This window comes from Sander lucioperca, chromosome 14 (assembly GCF_008315115.2).
Source record: "Sander lucioperca isolate FBNREF2018 chromosome 14, SLUC_FBN_1.2, whole genome shotgun sequence".
Taxonomy (NCBI): Eukaryota; Metazoa; Chordata; class Actinopteri; order Perciformes; family Percidae; genus Sander; species Sander lucioperca.
Genome location: NC_050186.1, coordinates 5,013,095 through 5,034,565, shown reverse-complemented (window position 1 = coordinate 5,034,565; position 21,471 = coordinate 5,013,095). Strand labels below are relative to the sequence as shown.

General features: G+C 40.3%; 1 protein-coding gene across 3 annotated transcripts; it reads left to right on the top strand.

The window, feature by feature from the left end:
- The first annotated feature begins 2,364 nt into the window (after positions 1–2,364).
- tmem38b (transmembrane protein 38B) lies at positions 2,365–14,896 on the top strand. Of its 3 annotated transcripts, none has more exons than XM_035991595.1 (7): positions 2,703–2,831; positions 9,690–9,769; positions 11,029–11,185; positions 11,620–11,804; positions 11,902–11,989; positions 12,804–12,921; positions 13,970–14,896. In XM_035991595.1, exons 2-7 carry the CDS (start codon positions 9,739–9,741, stop codon positions 14,261–14,263), a joined length of 873 nt encoding a protein of 290 aa, XP_035847488.1. In that variant the 5' UTR covers positions 2,703–2,831; positions 9,690–9,738; the 3' UTR covers positions 14,264–14,896. The 3 variants fall into 3 exon arrangements, with proteins under 3 accessions (XP_031173602.1, XP_035847488.1, XP_035847487.1); XM_035991594.1 differs by having other exon boundaries at positions 9,690–9,787; XM_031317742.2 differs by lacking the exon at positions 9,690–9,769 and having other exon boundaries at positions 2,365–2,831.
- Positions 14,897–21,471: the final 6,575 nt, after the last annotated feature.

Below are 21,471 nucleotides of genomic sequence, written 5' to 3'. Positions count from 1 at the left end.
TTCTTTATATGTTAAAGTGTACTTTGAGAGCAAAGATTAACCAGAGTCAAATTCCTTGTTTGTTTACGCAAACCTGGCCAATAAAGCTGATTCTGATGTTTCATTAAGATTTTATGAGAGCAGAATGCATTGAATTGATGGCTGACTGCTTCCATCTAGTGGATATAACTTCACATTACAGCTTCTCAAAAGCCCTTGAAATACCTTTACACATTGCACTGTTTTGACTCACATATCATTTACTATTATTTAATATTTGAGTGTAAGAGCAGTTGATTTAAATTCACAAACATACAGCAGCTGCTTATTAGAAGGTGTATACAATATCTATGAGGGCACTAATTTTCATTTTTGTATAGGTTAATGTATTATATAAATGTAAAAATAAAAAATAACGGTTAAAAGAGAAAGAGTATTTTTCAGTTGTTAAGTCCAGCCATGTAGTAGTGAAAAGGCTTGTCCCAGAAAACAAATGAGGATGGATGTTTCTGTGTCTCAATAGTAGCAGGAGGAGCTACCATGGTGCGAATAGATCCTGCTGTCACAGAAAAATTAATATTAGATCTGATTCAATTGTATTTAAAGGTCAAATGTTTAAGAAAACGTCAGAAGACAAAGAAAAAAATTAATATGAAGCTACCACCAGGTGTCATGCTCTTGCTGACCAGAAGACTAACTGACTAACTAAGACTGTTGGGTGTTTCATGCTCAAAACCTTTTTTTTAAATCCGTTTTTTCGCTATATCAAATTATACAAACATCCTCGCAGCTTCTGTTAATGTTTCATATTTTTGGTTTATTGAAATACATTATTTGAATTTAATTATTTTATGAAACCACTGATGTTGCAGTGACTCTGATATGATACTGAATAGAGAAATTCAGGAGTTTGAAAAGGATCACTGCAGCGCCACCCTCCTCTACACATTTTGAATCTGTTTTACGTATTTTCATGTGTACGTTATTGCAAATAACATGAATAGTAGTGAACTGATTGTTGTGTCAGCACTTCCTTTAAGTTTCTGTGTACTGTCAAAGTAAAAATATGACCTAATGTGAGACTAAAGACTAAGTGATGATTACCATATATTGTGTTTTTTTAGTGATGATACACTACCTTTGCAGCTTTTCTGAGTGATTGTTTTCTGCATTCCACTCACATGTTTGCATGCCTTTATAATGTTAGGAGATAAAGTAGCTAAAACAAATGCTGTCAAAATGTTGTAAGGTCAGTCCCGATCAATACTAGGGTGTCTATTTTATACCACAAATGTGGCTCTACTTTTCTTTAATTGTACAAACTATAGTTGGTAGGACTTTAAACTGTATTGATCAATGAATAATGAGAGGTGTGGGTGTAGAGGAGGAGGGAATAGAACAAAAGCATTCAAACAAACATTTTCTTTGGAATTCTTTTATAAATCACATAGGCTACCACAAGCAATTGGAAATACCTCAAAATCACATTTATATGTGTCAAATTCTTAATTATATGTTAGGGTTGAAGAGTAATAAAAGGAATTGCAGTGCAGGGATTATTATTGATTTTGTTAAATAATAAAAAGTTAGCAACTAGTATATTATGTAACAGGTATTAGCATATCTAGCATATGTTTTATGAATGAAATAGACATATTACATACCTGAGGGTCAATTCGGGGTCAGTTTTGAATTATTTACAATCCTGTAATTGTCTCCATCTGTTGAAAGCCCGACAGATTTCCTTTTTTCAGTGATGGCCCTGCATCAGTTATCAGCCATAACTACAGCAGATAACTTCTAAAATAAAATGAAAATACAATTAGATTTATAAAAAGACATATCCTGCTACCTTTTACCTGCATAGCCTACTCACTAACACAAGCTTTTCTGGTGTTACGCCAAAATCTGTGACCCGTCAGAATGTGTGCTCAATAGCGCCATCTACCTGCCGTAAATCAGTTCGTAACTTTGCCGTAAAAATCGGACCCGGGAAACAGCATTAATACAAACTATATAAAAAATAGAGTTCTTTTCACTGTTAGTCTCGTTTGCTGTTGCATGTAATTTATGATCATCAGATACAAAATTACACAGTTTCACAAACATTTAAAAGTTGCATATAGTCACTTTAGAGAACATCAACAATAACATGTTAATCAAAACATTATATTAATTGTATCTCATAATGTTTATGTAAAATATAACCATGTGTCATTTCCACATGTAGGCTCCACTTGTTAAAGGCACAGACCTATACCTTTAACAATAGCTTTTGTTGTTGTAAGTGATTGGTAAGACCAGTGATTGGCTGGTCAGCTCTAGCTCCTCCAATCACTAAGCCGCTCTGGCTCCGCCTGCCACATCACTTGCATGGCGGAACACGGAACAGGAATTCCTGCTATGCGCTGGTGCGCTGGTGACTACATCCATGGCCGGTGACAGCGTCGTCAGAGCCCGTCGTCCATGGTGACACCAGTGGTGACCACCATCTGGTTGTTCCAGATCTGTTGCCTGGCGACGAGCGGCGATCAACTAACCAGTTGTGAGCAACTTGGCAGCAGTTTATCCGAAGACACACAGCTGTTTGGGCCACTGTCAGACTTTACAGGCGGTGGAGGAAGCCCTGATGCTCTGAGTTGGACCGGTGCCTTTTCCTCCACTTGAACTCTTCGCTGGGATTAACTAGACTAGCTTCCTCTTGCTAAGGAGTTTTGCAGATAAGATTATGGATTTGTTCGGGGTGTTGCATTTGGACGAGCTGTCCCACGGACTGGCAAACTTGTCAATGTTTCCATACTTTGACATGGCGCACTACATCGTGTCAATCATGGCTCTGAGGGAGCAGCCAGGTAAGTGGCTGTCTGACGTAGCTAAAGTTCAACAGGTCTCAACGTAAACACGTTTCACCAAGTTTGACCAGGTGCAACTTTGACAACAGACATAAAGTTACAGCTATCCTAGTAACGTTAGATCTCCACCAAAATGCCACGCAGCTACTCGGGATGTTGTGTTGTAACTTAAATGAAAACACACCTAAACTTAACTTATTGAGTGGTAAATTAATTTAAAATAAAAAAAAAAACATACAATCTCTTTAAAAAAATTTGTTTTATAAATCCCGACCCCTCTTTTGTCCGAAGTGTGTTCTTTTCTGGTGATGAGGACATTAAATAACATGTTTATTGTTCACATTAACAACACTGTTAGCCTCGCTGCTATTAAAAGTTACATGACTCATAATAGCCCTATTTTATATATTATTATTTGTTTATTAACAGTTGTTTTGTCAACCCAATTTATCACGACCCTGGTAATGAGGGTAGAGTAGACTAAATAATACATAAATCCTCTCTGTATAATGCAATACAGTTCAACAGCACCACAAACTACATCTAACGTTATACATTACTGTACTTGAGTCCAAGACTAATTTTCCTACAGAATCAAGTAGCTTATGTTATATCCTCCAAAATTATTATATTATTGTTATTATTTTAAGTTGAATAATCAACTGATCATTATAATCTATATTTAGCTTAATAGATACACATACACTACCGGTCAAAAATTTGGGGTCACTTAGAAATTCTATTCCACTCCATTATAGACAGAATACCAGCTGAGATCAGTTGCATTGTTTTTTTTTAACCAGGGCAGCAGTTTTCAGATTACATTATGTGCTTACATAATTGCAAAAGGGTTCTCCAATGTCTTCTCAGTTAGTCTTTTAAAATGATATCAGATTAGTAAACAGAATGTGCCTTTGGAACATCGGATGAATGGTTGCTGATAATGGGCAATGTAGATATTGCATTAAAGATCAGCCACTTCTTTCTACAACAGTCGAGAACCCTTTTGCAATTATGTAAGCACATACTGTAATCTGAAAACTGCTGCCCTGGTTAAAAAAACAATGCAACTGATCTCAGCCGGTATTCTGTCTGTAATGGAGTGGAATGGAAATTTCTAAGTGACCCCAAACTTTTGACCGGTAGTGTATATTTAGCTAGCTAAATCTACAACACAACACTGAGATGCAGTTGAGCATATCAGCTCAGACCAAAGGCAGTCACTGAGCCAACTATGTTATGTCCCTGAGATAGTGTCTACAGGGACAGGTGGACTTTAACTGCACAGTGAGTCCATGTTCCACACACACAAACATAGAAGAACACACACACAGTCCATTGTAGTCCCGCTGCTGTAAATCTACAGTCTATTTTGGGACTTGCCTTTCAAAGCATCTGAGCTCCCATGACCTTTTAACCCCTCGTCCTCTGTTCACATCTATCTATCTATCTATCTAGACACATAGAGTGAAAATATGGACAAACAATATACTAGAGATCAGCAAACACAACACGCAATCCTTATTACGGAGACAATAGCAAAAGAATGGTTTAAATCTCAGGATCATTTCAAAAGAAATTCAATAAAACAGGAATAAAAGTCAAGACACAAAAAACACTCGGGGAGCCAGCTCAAGTTCTTCTTTTCCCCAAAAAGGAAAGGAATGCCCTTAACCCAGTTAACAATTCCATTTATTTTCTTTTTCCTGTGTCATAACCAAAACAGTTCAGTTGTTGCTGCTGCAACCTGATCCAAAACAGTAATTTAAGCCTTAACCAGGACAGCATATCTCCTTCCTTACACACTAACACATACTGTATGATCTAACTTTGTAAATAATACATGCCTCCTCGCTCCTGAAACTATATAACTCGATAAGAAAACAAGTGGCTTATCTCTGGTTATGTATTTTTTAGCCAAGTCCCCACAGACTGAGCTACTGCCGCCCCCGTGGCTATATGTCAATCAGTGGTTCTCTCTTCAAGACCAAAAATAACCAGAGATAAGCCACTTTTTTCCATCTATTTATGTATCTATCTCAGACGAGAGAAGGGATGTCTTATTTACAAGGTGAGATCACGTGTATTTGTTTGTGCGGAAGGAGATATACTGTTCTGGTTAAGGATTAAATTACTGTTTCTGATCAGGTTGCAGCAGCAACAACTTAGTTGTTTCTCAGTTACAAGACTTGTCTCAATATCCCCTTCATTCTGGACTTATATGCATGTAAATTAACTCATGTACAGACTTCACAGGCAAAACTGATCTCAGATTACAACAATTATGTTTGTTTATGGCTCTGAAGAGAGAGATATTTCCAAAAAGGGAACTGTGTTTGGTTTGTTTTAATTCCTGGGAGAACTGAGAAGAGAGAGCCCACTCTGTATCTTCTCATTAGAGATGATAAAAAGAGCGAGAGAGAAAAAGAGGAATTGGAAATACAACCAGTATGACATGTTAGAGCTGTGGTAACTTGGCCTGTATTTCTCAAATTTGACTTGTAAATAAATGTGTCTCCTTCAAATGCAAACCAGGAAACAGGAAGTTGATCTGGTAAAGATCCGTGTTTGTAGCCCAGCATGTCAGAGCACTCCAACCAGTGTATTATATTTCTCTGTAAAATGTAAGAAAAACAGTTTTTTACTACCTAAAAACTGAAATATGTGCTATATTGAAATTACGTTTTGAAAAAAATTATAGCGCAAAAGTTACCACTTCTTATATGAAAAAACATTTCTGTTAAAGTTTGTGGTCGGCCAGTTGGGCTCAGACACTGACTGCAGCAGTTTGTTTTGCTCTGGAACTTAAAGTGATGACATAACGACCCTGTTTACTATGTAAGCAATGTGCTGCATTTGTGAACAGAGTGCTACAACTGTTGTAAGACCAAACTCACTGATACTGAACATTTCTGTCTCATGTAGGCTGAGGCTCTTGCAGGAGGAAAGGGTATGACAGTCAGGGTGTTGGCATATTTTAAAACTGCTCTTTCCTGTCTGACATGTTCATTTTTTTCTTCAAAGCTCCTCCTCTTCTAACTGTGGAAGCTAGTTTTGAACCACAAATGTTCATTACACCAGACTTCATGTACACACAAAATAAAAAAGGTCTGGTTGTGTCACTGTTACGAAACTCATATCACACACAAAAACTGTTAAAATTTGTTAATAGTAATACCTCACTGTGCCTTTGATGCTGCAGTTGCACAGCCACATTGTACTTCTTATCACTCACTATCATTCCAGTTACCTCTGGTGTATAGCAGATGCTTTCAAACTGGGTGGGGCTATGCCTGCACGATATTGGGAAAAAACTGACATTGTGATATTTTTTTTTTCATGCGATATATTGCGAAATGAAAAAAATACTAATTTTTACAAGATGACATAAATAGCTCTATTTGGAAATAATAAATCATTCTCGACTACTGGGGTGATTTTGTAGGGGAGTGCATCTACATTAGATGCACTCCCCACGGGCCGGGCCAGGCCGACATTTTACGGCGCTATGATCGGGCCGGGCCTGGCCCTTAAACAAGCATTTGTGTTTTTTTAATCATTACTTCATTAGCCTTATTCAGTGGGGAGCAAGCTATGCCTCTCCAGCTTCTCCCGTAGCTCTGGGTGTATGTCCTGCACTGACTTGAGTGTGAGGTAAACTGTGCTACGTCGCGTCTCCCCCCCTCTGCATCACTGTTGTCGGCCAATTAGGTGATCAAGACAAGAAAGTCTCCTATATGGTCCCAGGGCTTTGATTATGTTGCTGCCTTGATCTGTTACCCACACTATTCGGCTGAGGGAGCAGCTAGGGTCGAGTTTTTTTTTTTTTACGTTTCTTCATTCGGGTCCATTTGCGATCCATTCCATTCTGAATAAACAAACAGCGCAGTTTACATGCTTCGTCCTTGTTGCATTACCGTTATTCATTAAGATAATTCTAAACAGATTTCTGTAGTTCAAACAACTCGGAATTGTAGTTGAGAACGTCAGTTATAACAGTCCACTTATTAAAAAATTGTCAGGTTTAAATCGGCTCTGGCTCATAATTACTGTTAATGTGTCGGGCCGGGCCGGGCTTGGACACAACGTGCACGGGCTCGAGTAGGGTCAGGCTTGATTTTTTGGGCCCGATCTAAGCTCTAATCTACATAGAAAATAAAAATGATGTGAACCATTCTTTGTTGAACTTTAATGCTTTACAAACACTAATGCAAGTAAGCGCTGTGACTATAGCCTGACAAGCCAGACCCACATCAAGATGTTGGGTCTGGGAACTCACCATTGGGAGGGCTCAATGCGAGGGGCGGGATAAACGGTTGTCTTTCAAATTCCCTCTGCACTCAATAGGATAGCGCTACAACCAGGCAGAGCAACGAAGAAGGTAGCGAAGCTAGTTGATAGATTCAACTTTTGCCGTATCTGGTCGGCAAAACTCCGAACACATCTTCCTTTTTTAAGAATGACTTCAGTGCCGTTCTTTGTTCTTTTCTCAAAGAAAAGCTTAACTCCAAGTCTTCCAGAGTCGCGGCCGAAGCCGATTCGAAAGACCGCTGTTCGCCAGCAGCAGCAGCCATCTTCTTTGTTTTCAAGTAGCAGGGAATTCACATGGAACCGTCGTAACTCTGCTGTCATTATGTTAAGCCCGCCCACCGACTCTATGCACAATGTGATTGGCCCGGCTACAGTTTGGCTTTTCCAGCTCGCAAGCCAACGGAGAGTTGCTAGACGACCCTGGCTGCAAATTACATTTGCTGCCTCTAGGGTGCGTCTAGATTTCTAGGCTACTGTGAATACTCTTCTGAAGTGATTTTGGAGAGGGAAATTAGATGGTTAAATACACTGGTTGACTGACATGACACCATTGTATTCATATAATACTATCAATCCAGGCTAAAGTGAATGATAGTAATAATGCATGCATGTTGCTTCCTCCAAATTTCAGGTTGTGGTCGACTAGCGGCGCCTGCTTGTTTGTTAAATAAATTGATCAACATTGATTGTGATTGGTGGTTTGCTGTGTGTGCAGACCTGCATGTCACACACTAGCAACAAACTGTGTATCCAAGAACACTTAAATCAGTGTAAATTACGTTATATCAGAAACAGACTGCTGTTGTAGATTAGTGTTACGTTTCCAGCATCACGGCTCTGAATTGTAACGTTAGTTGGGACAGACGCCTTGTTTCTTTAGGCTAACTATATTAGCTTTAGCCCTAGCTTTCTGCGGTGAAAAATGGCCGGGAGATTGATTGTATGCAAGCTGTTAAGTTAAAAAGTAGCCTACATTAGCAACCTGTGCTGACGACATCATGGCACTAAATCCAAGTTCTATTGCAATCAGTTTTGGGCAGTAGCGTTAGCTTAGCTCACTGAACTTTCCAAGTAGCTTGGCTAACAATGGTATAAGCAGTATGACAATGTGATTAACATAATATTATGTTCATAAACGAACAAACTAATGCTAGTCGCTAGTGTCTGACAGCAATTTACTGCCGAGTGGCGATTTGAAGGACTTTACATTTCAGTAGCGGTGGGAGGGTGAAAGGCTGAAAGGCTGAGTTTGTTTACTAGAGGGTTCATTTGTTTTTGGGGGTGACGAGATGGTAAATGGCAGAGTTAGCCTCGAAAAACTAAAACTGCGCCGTCGTTATGGCAACATTTCGGATTTCAAGCCGATGAAAGAGGTGAGCTGAAAAAGCTGAGCGTGTGTGAACACTGCAGGTATAAAGTCATGGCTTAGAGTTACAATACCACCACCAAGTGGACTGGAGTCACTACACTCTCATTATGGGCGGCTGAATCAAGTGCAACACCTAGTAGTAAAATTTGGTTTATCGGGTTGGTCCGGTATTTGGCCTAATATGCAGTAAAACCAGTTTGAACATTTTTACACCGGCCCAAGCCTAGCCAATGGGGGCATGCGAGAGTTGAAGGGAGAGACGTGATGTCAAGACACTGTGATGTAAGAAGAGACAAGTGCATACCGGTGTTCTATAAACAACGGGAAGGTATTTACTTTAGTTTGGCCTGCTCTCCAACACTGTCAGTAGTTCGAGCAGCAGCAGTGGCTGTGACACACAGCTCATGGAGACTATTAAGGAACTTCAGTGTGACTTAGGCCTACACTTCTCTAGGATATTATTGTGATCCTCTATTAATCCACTTAAAACTCAAAAAGTGCTCCTTATAACTCAAGAACCTGCCTGAGAAGTAATCCAGTGAAAGTTGTCTGTACATCCATGGGTACATTTATTGCAAACAGGAACTGCTAATAGCGAATTTGGCATACTTTTAATGGTGCTATTTGCTACAATGTAAACAAATATAGCCCCCAAATTAAGGGAACTGTAGTTCCAAAATGTAGAGCATGGTTATCCCCCAAATAATATGAGTTTCAAAATCCATTAATAGTCACTTAGAATGTCCCATCGACATGGTTCTTATATTCCTTATACACTGACACTTCTCTATCCATTCATATATGTACGTCCATATATGTGTTTAGCTTTTTTTCACTCAAATGTGGTAAAATGGGTCAATATAACCATAGATGTTGTCAGAATTCCTGCCTTTTGTTTATAATAGTGACCCAGTAATGAAGATATGCATAGGCATCAAAGAATGTGTCTCATGTACTTCCATGTTTTCTATGAGTTGTTAGCAGTTCCACCAATGAGATTTTTCCCCTCTAAACTTCTTACATTGATTTATTTGAATAAATGTTTAAAGCCCAAAGTGGTCAAAATATATTTTATTTCACAAAAAAGCAAAGATTAGAGAAGAAAAGTCAGAAAAAAATTAAAGATTGGTGTATCAGAACTTTGTTTTTCTTCTTTCCTGCCCCATCAATCATCTCAGGATCCGTCATATTTATCTGGTGACCCTAAGGTGGGGTCCAACCCCTAGGATGGAAACAACTGGACAAAACTACCTGACTGGTACTTTTGATACCTTAAGTAAATTATTTTCTTACTTTTACTCAAGTAGGGTTTTGAATGCAAGTCTTTTACTATTACTTTACATTGTTGTATTGGTTCTTTTAGTATTTAACAGTTATTTGTCCATTCTATTTTAGCATTAGAACTGTTGTTAAATGTTTCTCATTTAGAACCTTGAAAAATGTAGTAAACACAACTTTGTACACTTCTATTTTTTAAACTAGTGGTAACTAAACTGCTAACATTTCCATATTCTGTGAGTGAGAGCAAAGTTAATAAGTGAGCCGAGCAGACTGAATCCACTGGGAGTCTGCAGAAGAGGCAGATATAGCTATAAATCCTCCTGGTTTACCGATCTCTCTCCAGGAGTCTATAATCTGTCTGTAATCCTCAGATTACCAGTATGGTCCTGTGTGCGGCCATAGTGACTTGGGGCAGGTGGCTCAGGGTTGACTGAGCACTCTGCCTGTGAGGTTAAGATAACAAGTATATCTTAGTGTACGTTGGTGACATTAATTGTGGTAGAGTCAGACAAGTCGGTCTTGGAAAGTGTTGGACCAATTGCAAAAGTAGATAGAGTTGTATAAAGGATATGAAAAATCACAGTGTTGGAATTTTGTCAATAAAACCTGTGTTGACACTTTAACTAAATAATAGTTCAACCAAACCTTCGTTTCATAGTGAAGATTTACAATAAGAACATTTAATACCATAATATCAGGAAAAAGGAATACAGTGTGGAAGCACAGAGGGAGCATTGAGCAGCTGATCGTTATCTGCAGTGAACCGATATGGTTTATAACTGCCAATGTCGTGCCTCTGCTCTGCACTTTGAACTGTACGCCCAGAAGCAAATAATGTAACTGTGCTTGACAAACATCTCTTTATTTGTTTCCTATTACTAGCTAATATTTACACAGTTTTAGGGACTAGTAGAAGCATGCATCAGACCGGAAGGAAGGCCAATGTATCAAACTCCACTTCTCCTTGTAATACCCTGATATGCTAAAGTGGAATTGGTTTCTACAACAATATTGTAGACTTCACAAATGGCTAGTCTAGAATAAATGTTCTCATATCCACAAAGCCTGTCTCTTAGGTAGTATTACTGTCATTGTGTAAATCCTGATGTTTAATGCTTATTATGGCAAGCATTCAACAACAACAACAGTGATTGCAGGGTCTTCCCCGCCTCTTACAGATCTCTAAATCCACATCACACTGATCCTGCTGAAAAATATACTTCTGTTTTTGTGCAGGCGTTCTTGAGGTTTCCAGAGTCAGCCCCTTAGCCTGCTGGTTCAGCTCCATGCTCTTCTGTTTTGGTGGAGGTGTGCTGTCTGCCATCATGCTGGCCGAGCCAGCTGTTGCACCTTTGTCCAACAGCACCAGTGTTCTTCTTGCTTCAATCACATGGTAAATATCTTGAGACTGAATAATATAGGCCTAGTATATACAGTAGGTTGAGAAAAGAGCAAGAGAGGAAGGGAACATTAGTGAGAGGCCCACTGCAAACTAGACCCTGGATGACACTTTGGTACCCTCTACTGGTGGCTTATATAGTTACACTCTCCTCACAATAAATACAGCGTGCCCTCTGCTGGTGTAGTCAGGTACTGTCACAGTCAGTGACTGTCAAAATGTGTAATGAACACAGTTAACACACAGCAGGTAGCAGAGGTGTGTGTGTGTGTGTGTGTGTGTGTGTGTGTGTGTGTGTGTGTGTATGTGTGTGTGTGTGTGTGTGTGTGTATGTGTGTGTGTGTGCGTGTGCGTGTGTGTGTGTGTGTGTGTGTGTGTGTGTGTGTGTGTGTGTTCACTCTTTATTTGAGCCATATGTGTCTCTACAGGTACCTAGTCTTTTACTGCCCCATGGACCTGGTGTACTGTTGTGCTGCCCTGCTGCCTCTCAGGCTAGTGCTGTCAGGGATGAAGGAAGTGACCAGGACGTGGAAGGTGCTCGGAGGGGTTACCCAGGCACACAGTAAATACAAAGACAGTCTGATGGTTATGATTGCCATTGGGTGGGCTAAAGGTCGGTAGCTGATGGTGCATGCAGGATGATTTTTAAATAGATTATATGTGTGTGAATAATATGAATCTGTATCAAGCAAATGTGTCTTTCCTACTAGGTGCTGGAGGTGGTCTGATAAGTAATTTTGAGCAGCTTGTTCGAGGCGTATGGAAACCAGAGACTAATGAGCTCCTCAAAATGTCTTAGTAAGTCTTCTACAGGACTCTATCAATATTATATTTGTGATTTTTGTGCTTATAAAAACTAAATTTTCAATACACTGTGAGTGTATTGTGAAATTATGACTGCTGTACATGTTGTGGTGTTACAGTTGGTTATTTGCTGGACTTTTTCTTGGCCTGGCTCAGTCACTCCCTGGAATCTCTGCTGATTGCCCGACAAAAAATAGTCTGGCACATCCCCTCATGCAAAACTACAACTTGTCATTTTTACACTTTGTTTTTTACACATATTAAACAAACAAAGACAATAACCTATTGATTATTGAGCGTTAGAGTTGCTGGTAAGCAGATTGTGTTACCCTTGGATAGAACCAGGAAAGCTATTTTTCCCTTCTTCCAGTCGTTATGCTAAGCTAAAATAGGCTGACCGGCTCCTGGTTGTACCTTTTATATTTACCTTACAGACAGGACAGTGGTATCAATATTCTCATCTGTCTCTCTGCAAGAAAGTGAATAGGTGTATTTTCCAAAATGTCGAACTATTCCAAACCAAACAGCTAGCACCTATGTATACAAATCTTATCAAACATGTTCTTTTTGTTACTTTAAGGCAGCATTAAAAAATTATTTGAGCTATTTACTCAAAGGGATGCCATGTACATCTACAGTGATAACGTGTGTCTCCAGTTTAGTTCATTTGTGCATAATAATTCAAGAACATAGATGTGATGTGTATAAAGTTATCACCCTTGCTATTTATTGATTTATTTGTGTCATCTATTATATCACAACCAACTTTAATTAACATAACATAACCTTTTATCGCATGTCTGTTTAGCCCCACCAAGATCACCCTGATAGGGGCGGTGCTGTTTGCTCTGCAGCAGACCCACTATCTGCCTCTCCAGAAGCACCACCTGATGCTCATCTACACCATATTCACTGTCGTCAACAAGGTCAGTGTGGTGTATATTTGGTGTAGCTCATACCTGACACTGACCTTAAGAATAAACATCCACGATGGTAGTGACTCAGATACAAACCAAATACGATATAAGATACAGATTTGTGTATGTATGCACCAACCACCAAGGTATATTCCTTGTAAGTGTAACTTACTTTGGCTATTAACCCTTTTCTGATTCTGATTCTGCACCAGGACGGTGTGTTTTGGTTCATGACAAAAACTACAACTATTTAATACATTTCTTAGTTTATTTGATCTTAACTCAGGTCTAAAATGTTTGGTGCCGTAGCTCCCTCCAAATCTGTAGTGTCTTGTCTTCTAAGTGACCTTTCTCCCTCTGCTTTTTTGAAGTTTTAGCTGCGATGACTCACATTAACTCGGTATTACCCGTAGGGCTCAGGCTTTTGTATCATTTTCATCAGCTTGCATCATCCTCTCTTCTCTGGGAAACTTGTGCTCTTGACTGAGACACAGATAAATCTACCATGTCTTCTTTCAACTCTCATTCTGTTAGCGCCCTCCGTCTCTGGTCTGTCAAATTAACGCTGAGCCATTTCATCAGATTTAAAAAGTTCCGTCCAAATCTGCTATTTATTATTTTGTGTTCCTGATGATGCAGATATACACTCATCCCCTAATGAGAAGTAAATACTAATGCGTTATCCGCGTACCTAGTGTGTTTATGTGTAAACTAGGCCAACATCACTTTGGCTATCCATGAAAAATGACAAATTACATACAACTGCAAGAGTCAGCTGATACTTCTCTGTAGGTTTATTTATTTTTATTTGTTTATTTAGGATCCCAATAAGTTATTACCGAAGTAACAACTATTCTTCCTGGGGTCAACACAAAAGATAAAACAAAACAAGACTCCACAAGCGAGTTTAAATATAGCCTACTGATTATAGCTGCTTTAGAGACAGCTGCTATGGTGAAGGAATTTGAGACACTTCCACTTTATGGAAGTGGTTAGATGGTCACATATTATATTCTAAACCTAATAAAACATTTTGTTTCTATCTTGACACATTTAGTCAAGAATGATGCTGACAGGCTCCTCCACCTCACCATTCGCTGGCATTGAGTCGGCCATCTATAAGACACTTTTCACCGGCCACTCCCCTTATGCTGCCCTCATCAGCGAGGAAAAGAAAGCGTGCATCAAAAACGGCGCAACCAACGGGACGACCTCAACTGCCACAACTGGTGGAAATAGAGTAGCGGGGAAGAACACCCTGGTTTCTCCTGTCAACGGACAAAGTGGATTGCTCAAAGCCAAAGAGGAGTCAGAGAACGCAGAGACAACAAACTGCAAGAAGAGCAAATAGTCAGCCTCTGCCCCATAGCGCCTTTTCACCTCTAAGCAGGGTTGTGGAGTCATTTCTGATTCAGATTGGTCACTTCAGGACTTCTTTATGTGCTATTTTTCTTTTATCAAGACATGTTTTTGTTCCATCTAAAACATGTTTTTTAATAATTCCTGAGAACAAAAAAAATTAAAAATGTAAATCTGCTGACTTCAAAACTAACCTGCACCTTATTGTTGGATAATCACCCCGTCCTTAAAGTACTGTAATATTTATGCTGGATGTGAAATTCGTACTATCCTCGAGCAGATTGCACACTTGCAGTAAAATGTGTAGCTTGATTTTTTATATATATTTATAATAATTAATAATTGAATCTCTGGGTTTTGGGAACAGTTGTGCACCTGCTGATCTTTGAATGTTTTCTGCTTTATGTAAATGCTGTTTTTCATACTATGAAATGATTAGAAACGATTTTTTAAAGAGAGATTATATTCTATATATTCTATATTCTTGTCTTCATACTAAATAATTGCACTCTTGAATGTATTTTAAAATGGATGACAACTTTTTATTGTATGCAGTTTCTTCTGGTAAATGCTTTGAATTACACTTGCAAGCATGAGAGTAAACCGGTTTAAATGCACTATAAAATGTGTTTTTGTGATTTCTTGCCTCCGCTTTATCAGACAGATTTGTCAGGAACTACGGACCCAACTCAATATTACTTCACTTTAAAGCGGCAAACAGATCATTAGTCAAATTTTAAAATGTCCCTGATAGAAAGCTCCTAATTAATACAGAACCAAACATCAGGTAGCTGTCTTTGCACATCTGTTAACAGTATAAACTGTCAAATGTTAACTGATATCTAGATTAGCTGCTGGTAAATTGATATAAAGCAGCACAGCGTCCAGAAGTAACCTCCTCTAAAGGCTAAAACATTGCATCAGTGTAACATCAGCACCTGATTGATACCTCAGCCACTTAAAAAACTGCTGGAGAGAGATCCCCCAAATCCCCCCCAATTCTCATCTATGTAACCTCAGACGGCAGAGAACCCCCCTGTGAATACAAATTAAGAACAGAGGAATGGGGGGGGGGGGGGGGGCTGGGCGTTCAAGAGAAAAGAGAAGACGTTCAAAGACGATCAAAAGAAATACTGGCTGAGATGACGTACCTGCTTTTCATACGCCACAGTCCAAAGATGTCAGATGTGTGCATGTCAGGCATAGGCTTGTATCTCAAAGTATTTGCTGCAAAACTGCTTTGTGTTAGCGTGTGTGTTGATCTTCCTGCCTCTAATGGTGAACTGTGTGACCTGGAAAACTGAAAGACATGTTAATAAGCCTCTGTTTTTCCTTACTCCCGTGACTAAAAGGCAGGTGACATGACGACAGCTCAGAGCCTGAAAGTTCCCAGACAATTCTCTTAATGAGGTCCAGACCTGTGTGACCCCCACCACAATTACTCACTGAACTGAGCAGCCCCCCCACTGTTGAGCCCCTGCACCTTTTGCGTGCGCTTCAACTGCTTTCCGGCACATCTCAGCATCTTTTTTTATTCCCAGACTCCTGCTTGTCAGTTGACCGGTTGTCAGGTGCAGAAAACAAATCCTTAAATAAACAGGTTAATAAACACAATGCATGCACACATTTCTATAAACTTGACTTTGAATCCACAGTGGCGTTTGAGTAGAGCTCATGATATAGCAAGGATGTGGCATACTGTGGCTCAGAAATATCAGATTTTCTTCCTACAAACACACACACACACACACACACACACACACACACACACACACACGCAAGGATACTGTATACACACACATGACTTTGAACCCAGAGTCTAAGCAGAGTTCAGGGACATACCAAGACCATGGCATAAACAAACCCAAACCAGATACACACACACACACACACACACACACACACACACACACACTTGAGCTTGACACAGCTTGACTAAATACTGGGAGGCCACCAGGGTGCGTGCGTCTGACACTGACAGCTTGTGTCTGTGACCTGTTTTGTTGTTGCTTTTTATTTTGTCTCTCATCATTTGACTCAAAGGTTAAATCTAGAGATATTCTTTATTTTTTTATATTAACAAATCCCATGAAAAGAGCGAAATTAACAATGGGTGTATGCATGAACACATGTGTGCTCTAGTTAACTTTCATGCAATCCCAAATAAACTGTACTGCTGCCATAAATGCTCCCTAGCGCATCTGCATTTGAAATAGTCCCCCAATAAATGCACTATTTACTTGTGTTTGAGTAATTTTTGCAAAAATACTGCGGTGACCAGCCATTTCAGGAAATCACTTATCCTTTTTTTATTTTTTATTAAACTATACATATATGTGACTTGTTGTTAAAGATTTACATCTTTAGAATGAGTTTGGGGAAAGTCAGAAAGTATTGCGAGACAGACTACTACGCGGTTGGTTTGTCTTTTCATGGAATTTGTTGATTCATGCCAGACTTATCCTTTAAGTTGTTCATTCATTGACTTGTGTTCTCCTGATAGAATATATTTACCCCTAGAATTGTGGGGCAAAATATTAATAATTAGTACCACTATTTGGTAGGTAACATTCATTACTTTTAAAGTGGACTTACAAAAAATGTCACACAGGGCAATAAAGCGTACATGGTGCAACTAACATGACTTATATTACAGTTTATATTTATTTCCATTATGTGGCTTTATCATATAGTTTGAATCTTTATTCTTAACTCAAACACACACATTGAGTTAAAACTCCATCAATGAAGCTATAAACACTTTTGGTAGCATCTTAACTTCCACTGCTGCCTGGAGGATAGAGCCCCTGTTGCTGAGTAGTGCAGGACAGGTGATAACCACTTGGTGGCGTGAGGAGGCGTCATCTCTGATGGCTTGATGCCTGGGAACTGACAGGCTGGCCAGCAGCTGCAGGCAAGAAGGGATGGGGACAGGAGGGGACCCTCTTTGCAGAGCCAATGGTAGCTGCCTGCACGTGTTTGAGTGTGTGTGTGGTCTGGTTTAGCTGTGCTTGTGAGAATTGACTATAGACAGTTTACTATTCTTGTGAGGACATTTTAGGTTGTAAGGGCATTTTGGATGCACCATAATCCAAAATGACTTTTAAAACATATAAAATTACCTCCTAGATGTTTTAAAGGTCAAATGACAATTTAAAAAAAAAAAAGAAGTATAGAGTTTCAGGGACTCTTCTGTGTGCTCTTCCTACGGTACTCTTCAGTATAGCAAAACCAGCCAACTTGTATGTAGATATGAGTGTGTGCTTTAGTTTCTCTTTGTCGCTGCATGTGCATGTGACACGTAGAGTGGCAACAAAGGCTGAGTCTATCAAAAAGGCACAAAGAGCTCTGGGGCACACTCATGCACACCTACAAACACACATGCGCCAACATGCGCTCTCTCACCAAATCCCTCCAACCACCAGTGAGACTAAGGCCCTTTGTTTTCCTCTCTTTCTCCAAAGAAACAAACATGACCAACACACACATTCACACTCATTGCATCTTTGTTCATGGTCAGCCAATGTTTGTCCAGATTTATAGTTTTTTATTTTTTATTTTAGTGATAAGACAAAAATGTATCTACAGTAAGTTTTTATTTTTTGCTTAATTCCAGTCAGTCTCAGTGATCTCATTGACGTTTTGCAGACCTCCCATCACTCCATTAAAATAAGTATGAACGTGTTAAACCAGCTGCAATCTACTGGCTTGTGGCTGTGCACCTGCTTCAGCTCAGTGGTGTCTAAACGTGATGTCTCTGGATGTTGTTTGGCCTCACACCACACACTGACACGATCTCTGTTGGGGCTGTGTGCACCCTCTGAGCTGATGTCTGACATGGATCTATTTCATTTTAAAAGAAATGGACTAAAAAGTTTCATACAGTAACAGCAATAACTATTCTTCACTGGCATCTTCCTTTTTTAATGATCAAAGCGTGTTTTGTAATCCAAAGTTTTGTCAAATGACTCTGGGGGTGATGCAATCAAACTCATTATCTCTTCAAGTAAGACGAAAGTAAGACGAGAGCTGCTTGGGACCACACAGGAAAAGACTCAGTTAGGCAAGTTAGGCAGAAGGAAGAAAGGCAGATAGAGGGAAAGAAAGAAAGAAAGAGAGGAGGAAATACTAAATGGAGGAAAGTAAGAAAAATGTGGGGGGGATGGGGAGTCGCATCATGACAAGGTTGTGGTGTTGTATGCATGACATCTCTTTCTCTCTCACACAAACACATACACACACACACACACACACACACACATACAAACAGAGCAGTCTCTTCAGAGAGCTCTAACTGAACGCATAACCAAACGGCCATTGCCTGTCGTGTCACCATTCAAGATCTGACTTGCAAAGAACAGCTGTGAGGAGAATGTCAAAAAATGGAGCCACTATAATGTGACTAGCAAGCTGGCTGTGTGTGTGTGTGTGTGTGTGTGTGTGTGTGTTTGTGTGTTAGAGAGTGAGAAAAAGAAACACTGGAGAATGAAAGGGTTAGCTTATATTGATTTTTCACTTACTTTGCACTGACGTAAATGAGCCAACTTTTGCATATCACTTTATATTAACATGATAAAGAAGTATAAAACAGCTGTTGGTAGTTGTTCAATGTACTGCCACTGATAAATAAACACCTCTCTGAGTCAGTGACAACTGAACTTGACAGTTATAAGCTTCACAAAGATATGATTTAAGGCAGGGCCATTGTCTTGGATTGCTTTAGATTGAACAGGTGTGCCTGAAAAAACCTGTCCATTTGTGTATGACAGGACTGAGCAATAACTGCACACTAATGGAAATAACCACAAATATGTTGCTGTTCCAATTTCCAACTACAATCTGCTCAGAGAAAACAATTGTAAGACTCTATTTTCTTGGCTTCATGAAGTTATGGTAATATGGCCACATTTCTCGAGAACAGTTTGATGTGAAGTTTCCTCAGATGTTGGCATTTCACTTAACTCTGGTTGGATGCTCTGCTGGTGCTTCTGCTCTTATATTGGTTCCTGTTCCACCTTGGAAATGAGGTAAGCTCAGGGTGTACAGTCTTCTTTTGTTCTCCTCTGTATTTCTGTTCGCAAGCATGGCCAGTAGTTGGTACATGGTGTGCTTCTGTCACTCCCCCTCCTTTTCCTTTCCTCCTCCTCTTCTTTTCTTCTTTGACTGAGGAAGCAGATGGCGTTCAGTGTTGGTCCTTTTCTTTTTCATAAAAGGACCTATATTCTTTGCCCTGGGTCTGTTTGGGATAAATGTGACCTTGCTAAGGGAATGGAAGTGGAGCTACCACGCCACAATGACTACACCCTACAGCAGGTTATTTACTACAGAATAGGTTTCTGTCAGTGGCTCACATGAGCGCTGGGATCTGTTCATATTTTCCATTGTTACTCTCTCAATTTTCTCTCAGGTTCCTTCTCTCGCTCTATCAGTCTTCTTTATTTTCTTCTACTAATCTGCTGTATCTCCTCCTCCCTCCCTCCCTCCCTCCCTCCCTTCCTTCCTTGGTCCCCTCTGTGTCCCTCTCTCTCTCACATCCTGGGGGACCCTCATTTCACCATCATTGCCCCTCCCCTCCTCTCCGCTTGGCCCCTCCTGTATGCAAAGCAGGTGTCAGCCAGGACAAGGAGGACAGCAACTACCTCACAAAAGGAGGCGACAGGGTCTTGGGGGCGACACACACACACACAAACACACACACACACACACACACACACACACACACACACTTAACACGTGCAGTCTCCTCTGTTTCTGCTGTGCGCCCTCTCTATCTACACTGCACATGCACTTCACACATATGTGCTCCCTTTCTTTCACTCACACACACACACACACACACACACACACACACACACACACACACACACACACACACACACACACACACACACACACACACACCTCCCGTAGGCTGGGCTGGGGACAGGGAGAGCAGGAGCTGTCTGTCTGTCTGTCTGTCTGTCTGTCATTAGTATTCCAGCAGGAGGCTCCTGGCCCGGCCAGACATCTGAGCAGAGCAGCCGCAGCAGATAAAGAAGAAGCCATTAATCCACGGAAGATTACCAGCACTGATACTTTATCCCACCGTAATACAGCAATGCAACCAGACTCATTCCATTTACAATGCCATCAGAGGAAGAAAGAGGGAAAGAGGAGGTAGAGAGAGCAAGGCAAGCTCACCTTTTGGATGGAAAGATGGCAAGACACGCAGAAAGCCAGCTTCCATTTCTTAACTCTTTTGATTTGAATTTCTTTTTTGATGGAGCAGGGGTTAGGCGAATGTGTGTGTGTGTGTGTGTGTGTGTGTGTGTGTGTGTGTGTGTGGGTGTGTGTGTGTGTGTGTGGTCTTGCATTTGATTTGTAGATGTTTTGAATTCAGAGTAGTCACCCCCTCAATCGGCGTGCCACAGATGGCCACTGTTTCAGAAATCTAAGTTGGTCCAAAGAGCAGCTGGCTGTCTTTCCTACACCATGCTGTGCCTGTTTAAATCTAATATCCTTAATAAGTGTGTTTGTATGGGACTATGCATGTGTGTGTTGCTGATTACCTTCCCAAAAAAAGCACCAACAGGCAACCAAGCCACAACGCAAGAACCTTACACCACCAAAATGCGTGCCATTCTTTTAAGGTGAGAGATCGTCTCTAAAGATGAAACCATCAGTCTTGTGATAAGACTATCAGCACAGTCTGGAGAACATGATACAGTAGGGGCAAGCTGTTTAAAGATAGAGTGAAACAAAGGAAAGTGGAACAATAGCGCAGCAGATGCAAAAGATTAGATTGGAGTTAGATTTATACATGCTAACTGATAAAGCTCGGTCATGGTTGGGATTTCTGGATGATGAAACAAAAACCAGAAGGAGGAAGAGAAGCGACCGTTGACTCAACAAGCAGCGATGACAGATGAGCCGAGGAGAGGTGGAGACAGATAAAGGAGACAAAGGGATCCTGGGCCAGCGGGGAGGTAGAAATGAAACATTCAATAGAGACAGAAAGAAAGATGAAGGTGCAGGAGGGAAGGAGAGAGACAGTGGGAGCAGAGTGTCCACCGCTGGTACAGTGCTGAGCTCATGTGTCCCGTAAAAATCCAATCCTTCAGACTTGGCAGATAGTGTTACCATGAGAACAGCAGTGGGGTTATTATGAGGAGAGAGAAGGAGAGAGACCAGGGGAAAGGCCAGACTTGCTCCAGCAACCAT

Coding starts and splice junctions, on each gene's coding strand:
- tmem38b (XM_031317742.2), top strand. CDS start 2,708: ATGGATTTGTTCGGGGTGTTGCATTTGGACGAGCTGTCCCACGGACTG. Junction 11,805..11,901: donor TGCCATTGGGTGGGCTAAAG/GTCGGTAGCTGA, acceptor CTTTCCTACTAG/GTGCTGGAGGTGGTCTGATA. Junction 11,990..12,803: donor GAGCTCCTCAAAATGTCTTA/GTAAGTCTTCTA, acceptor ATGTCTGTTTAG/CCCCACCAAGATCACCCTGA.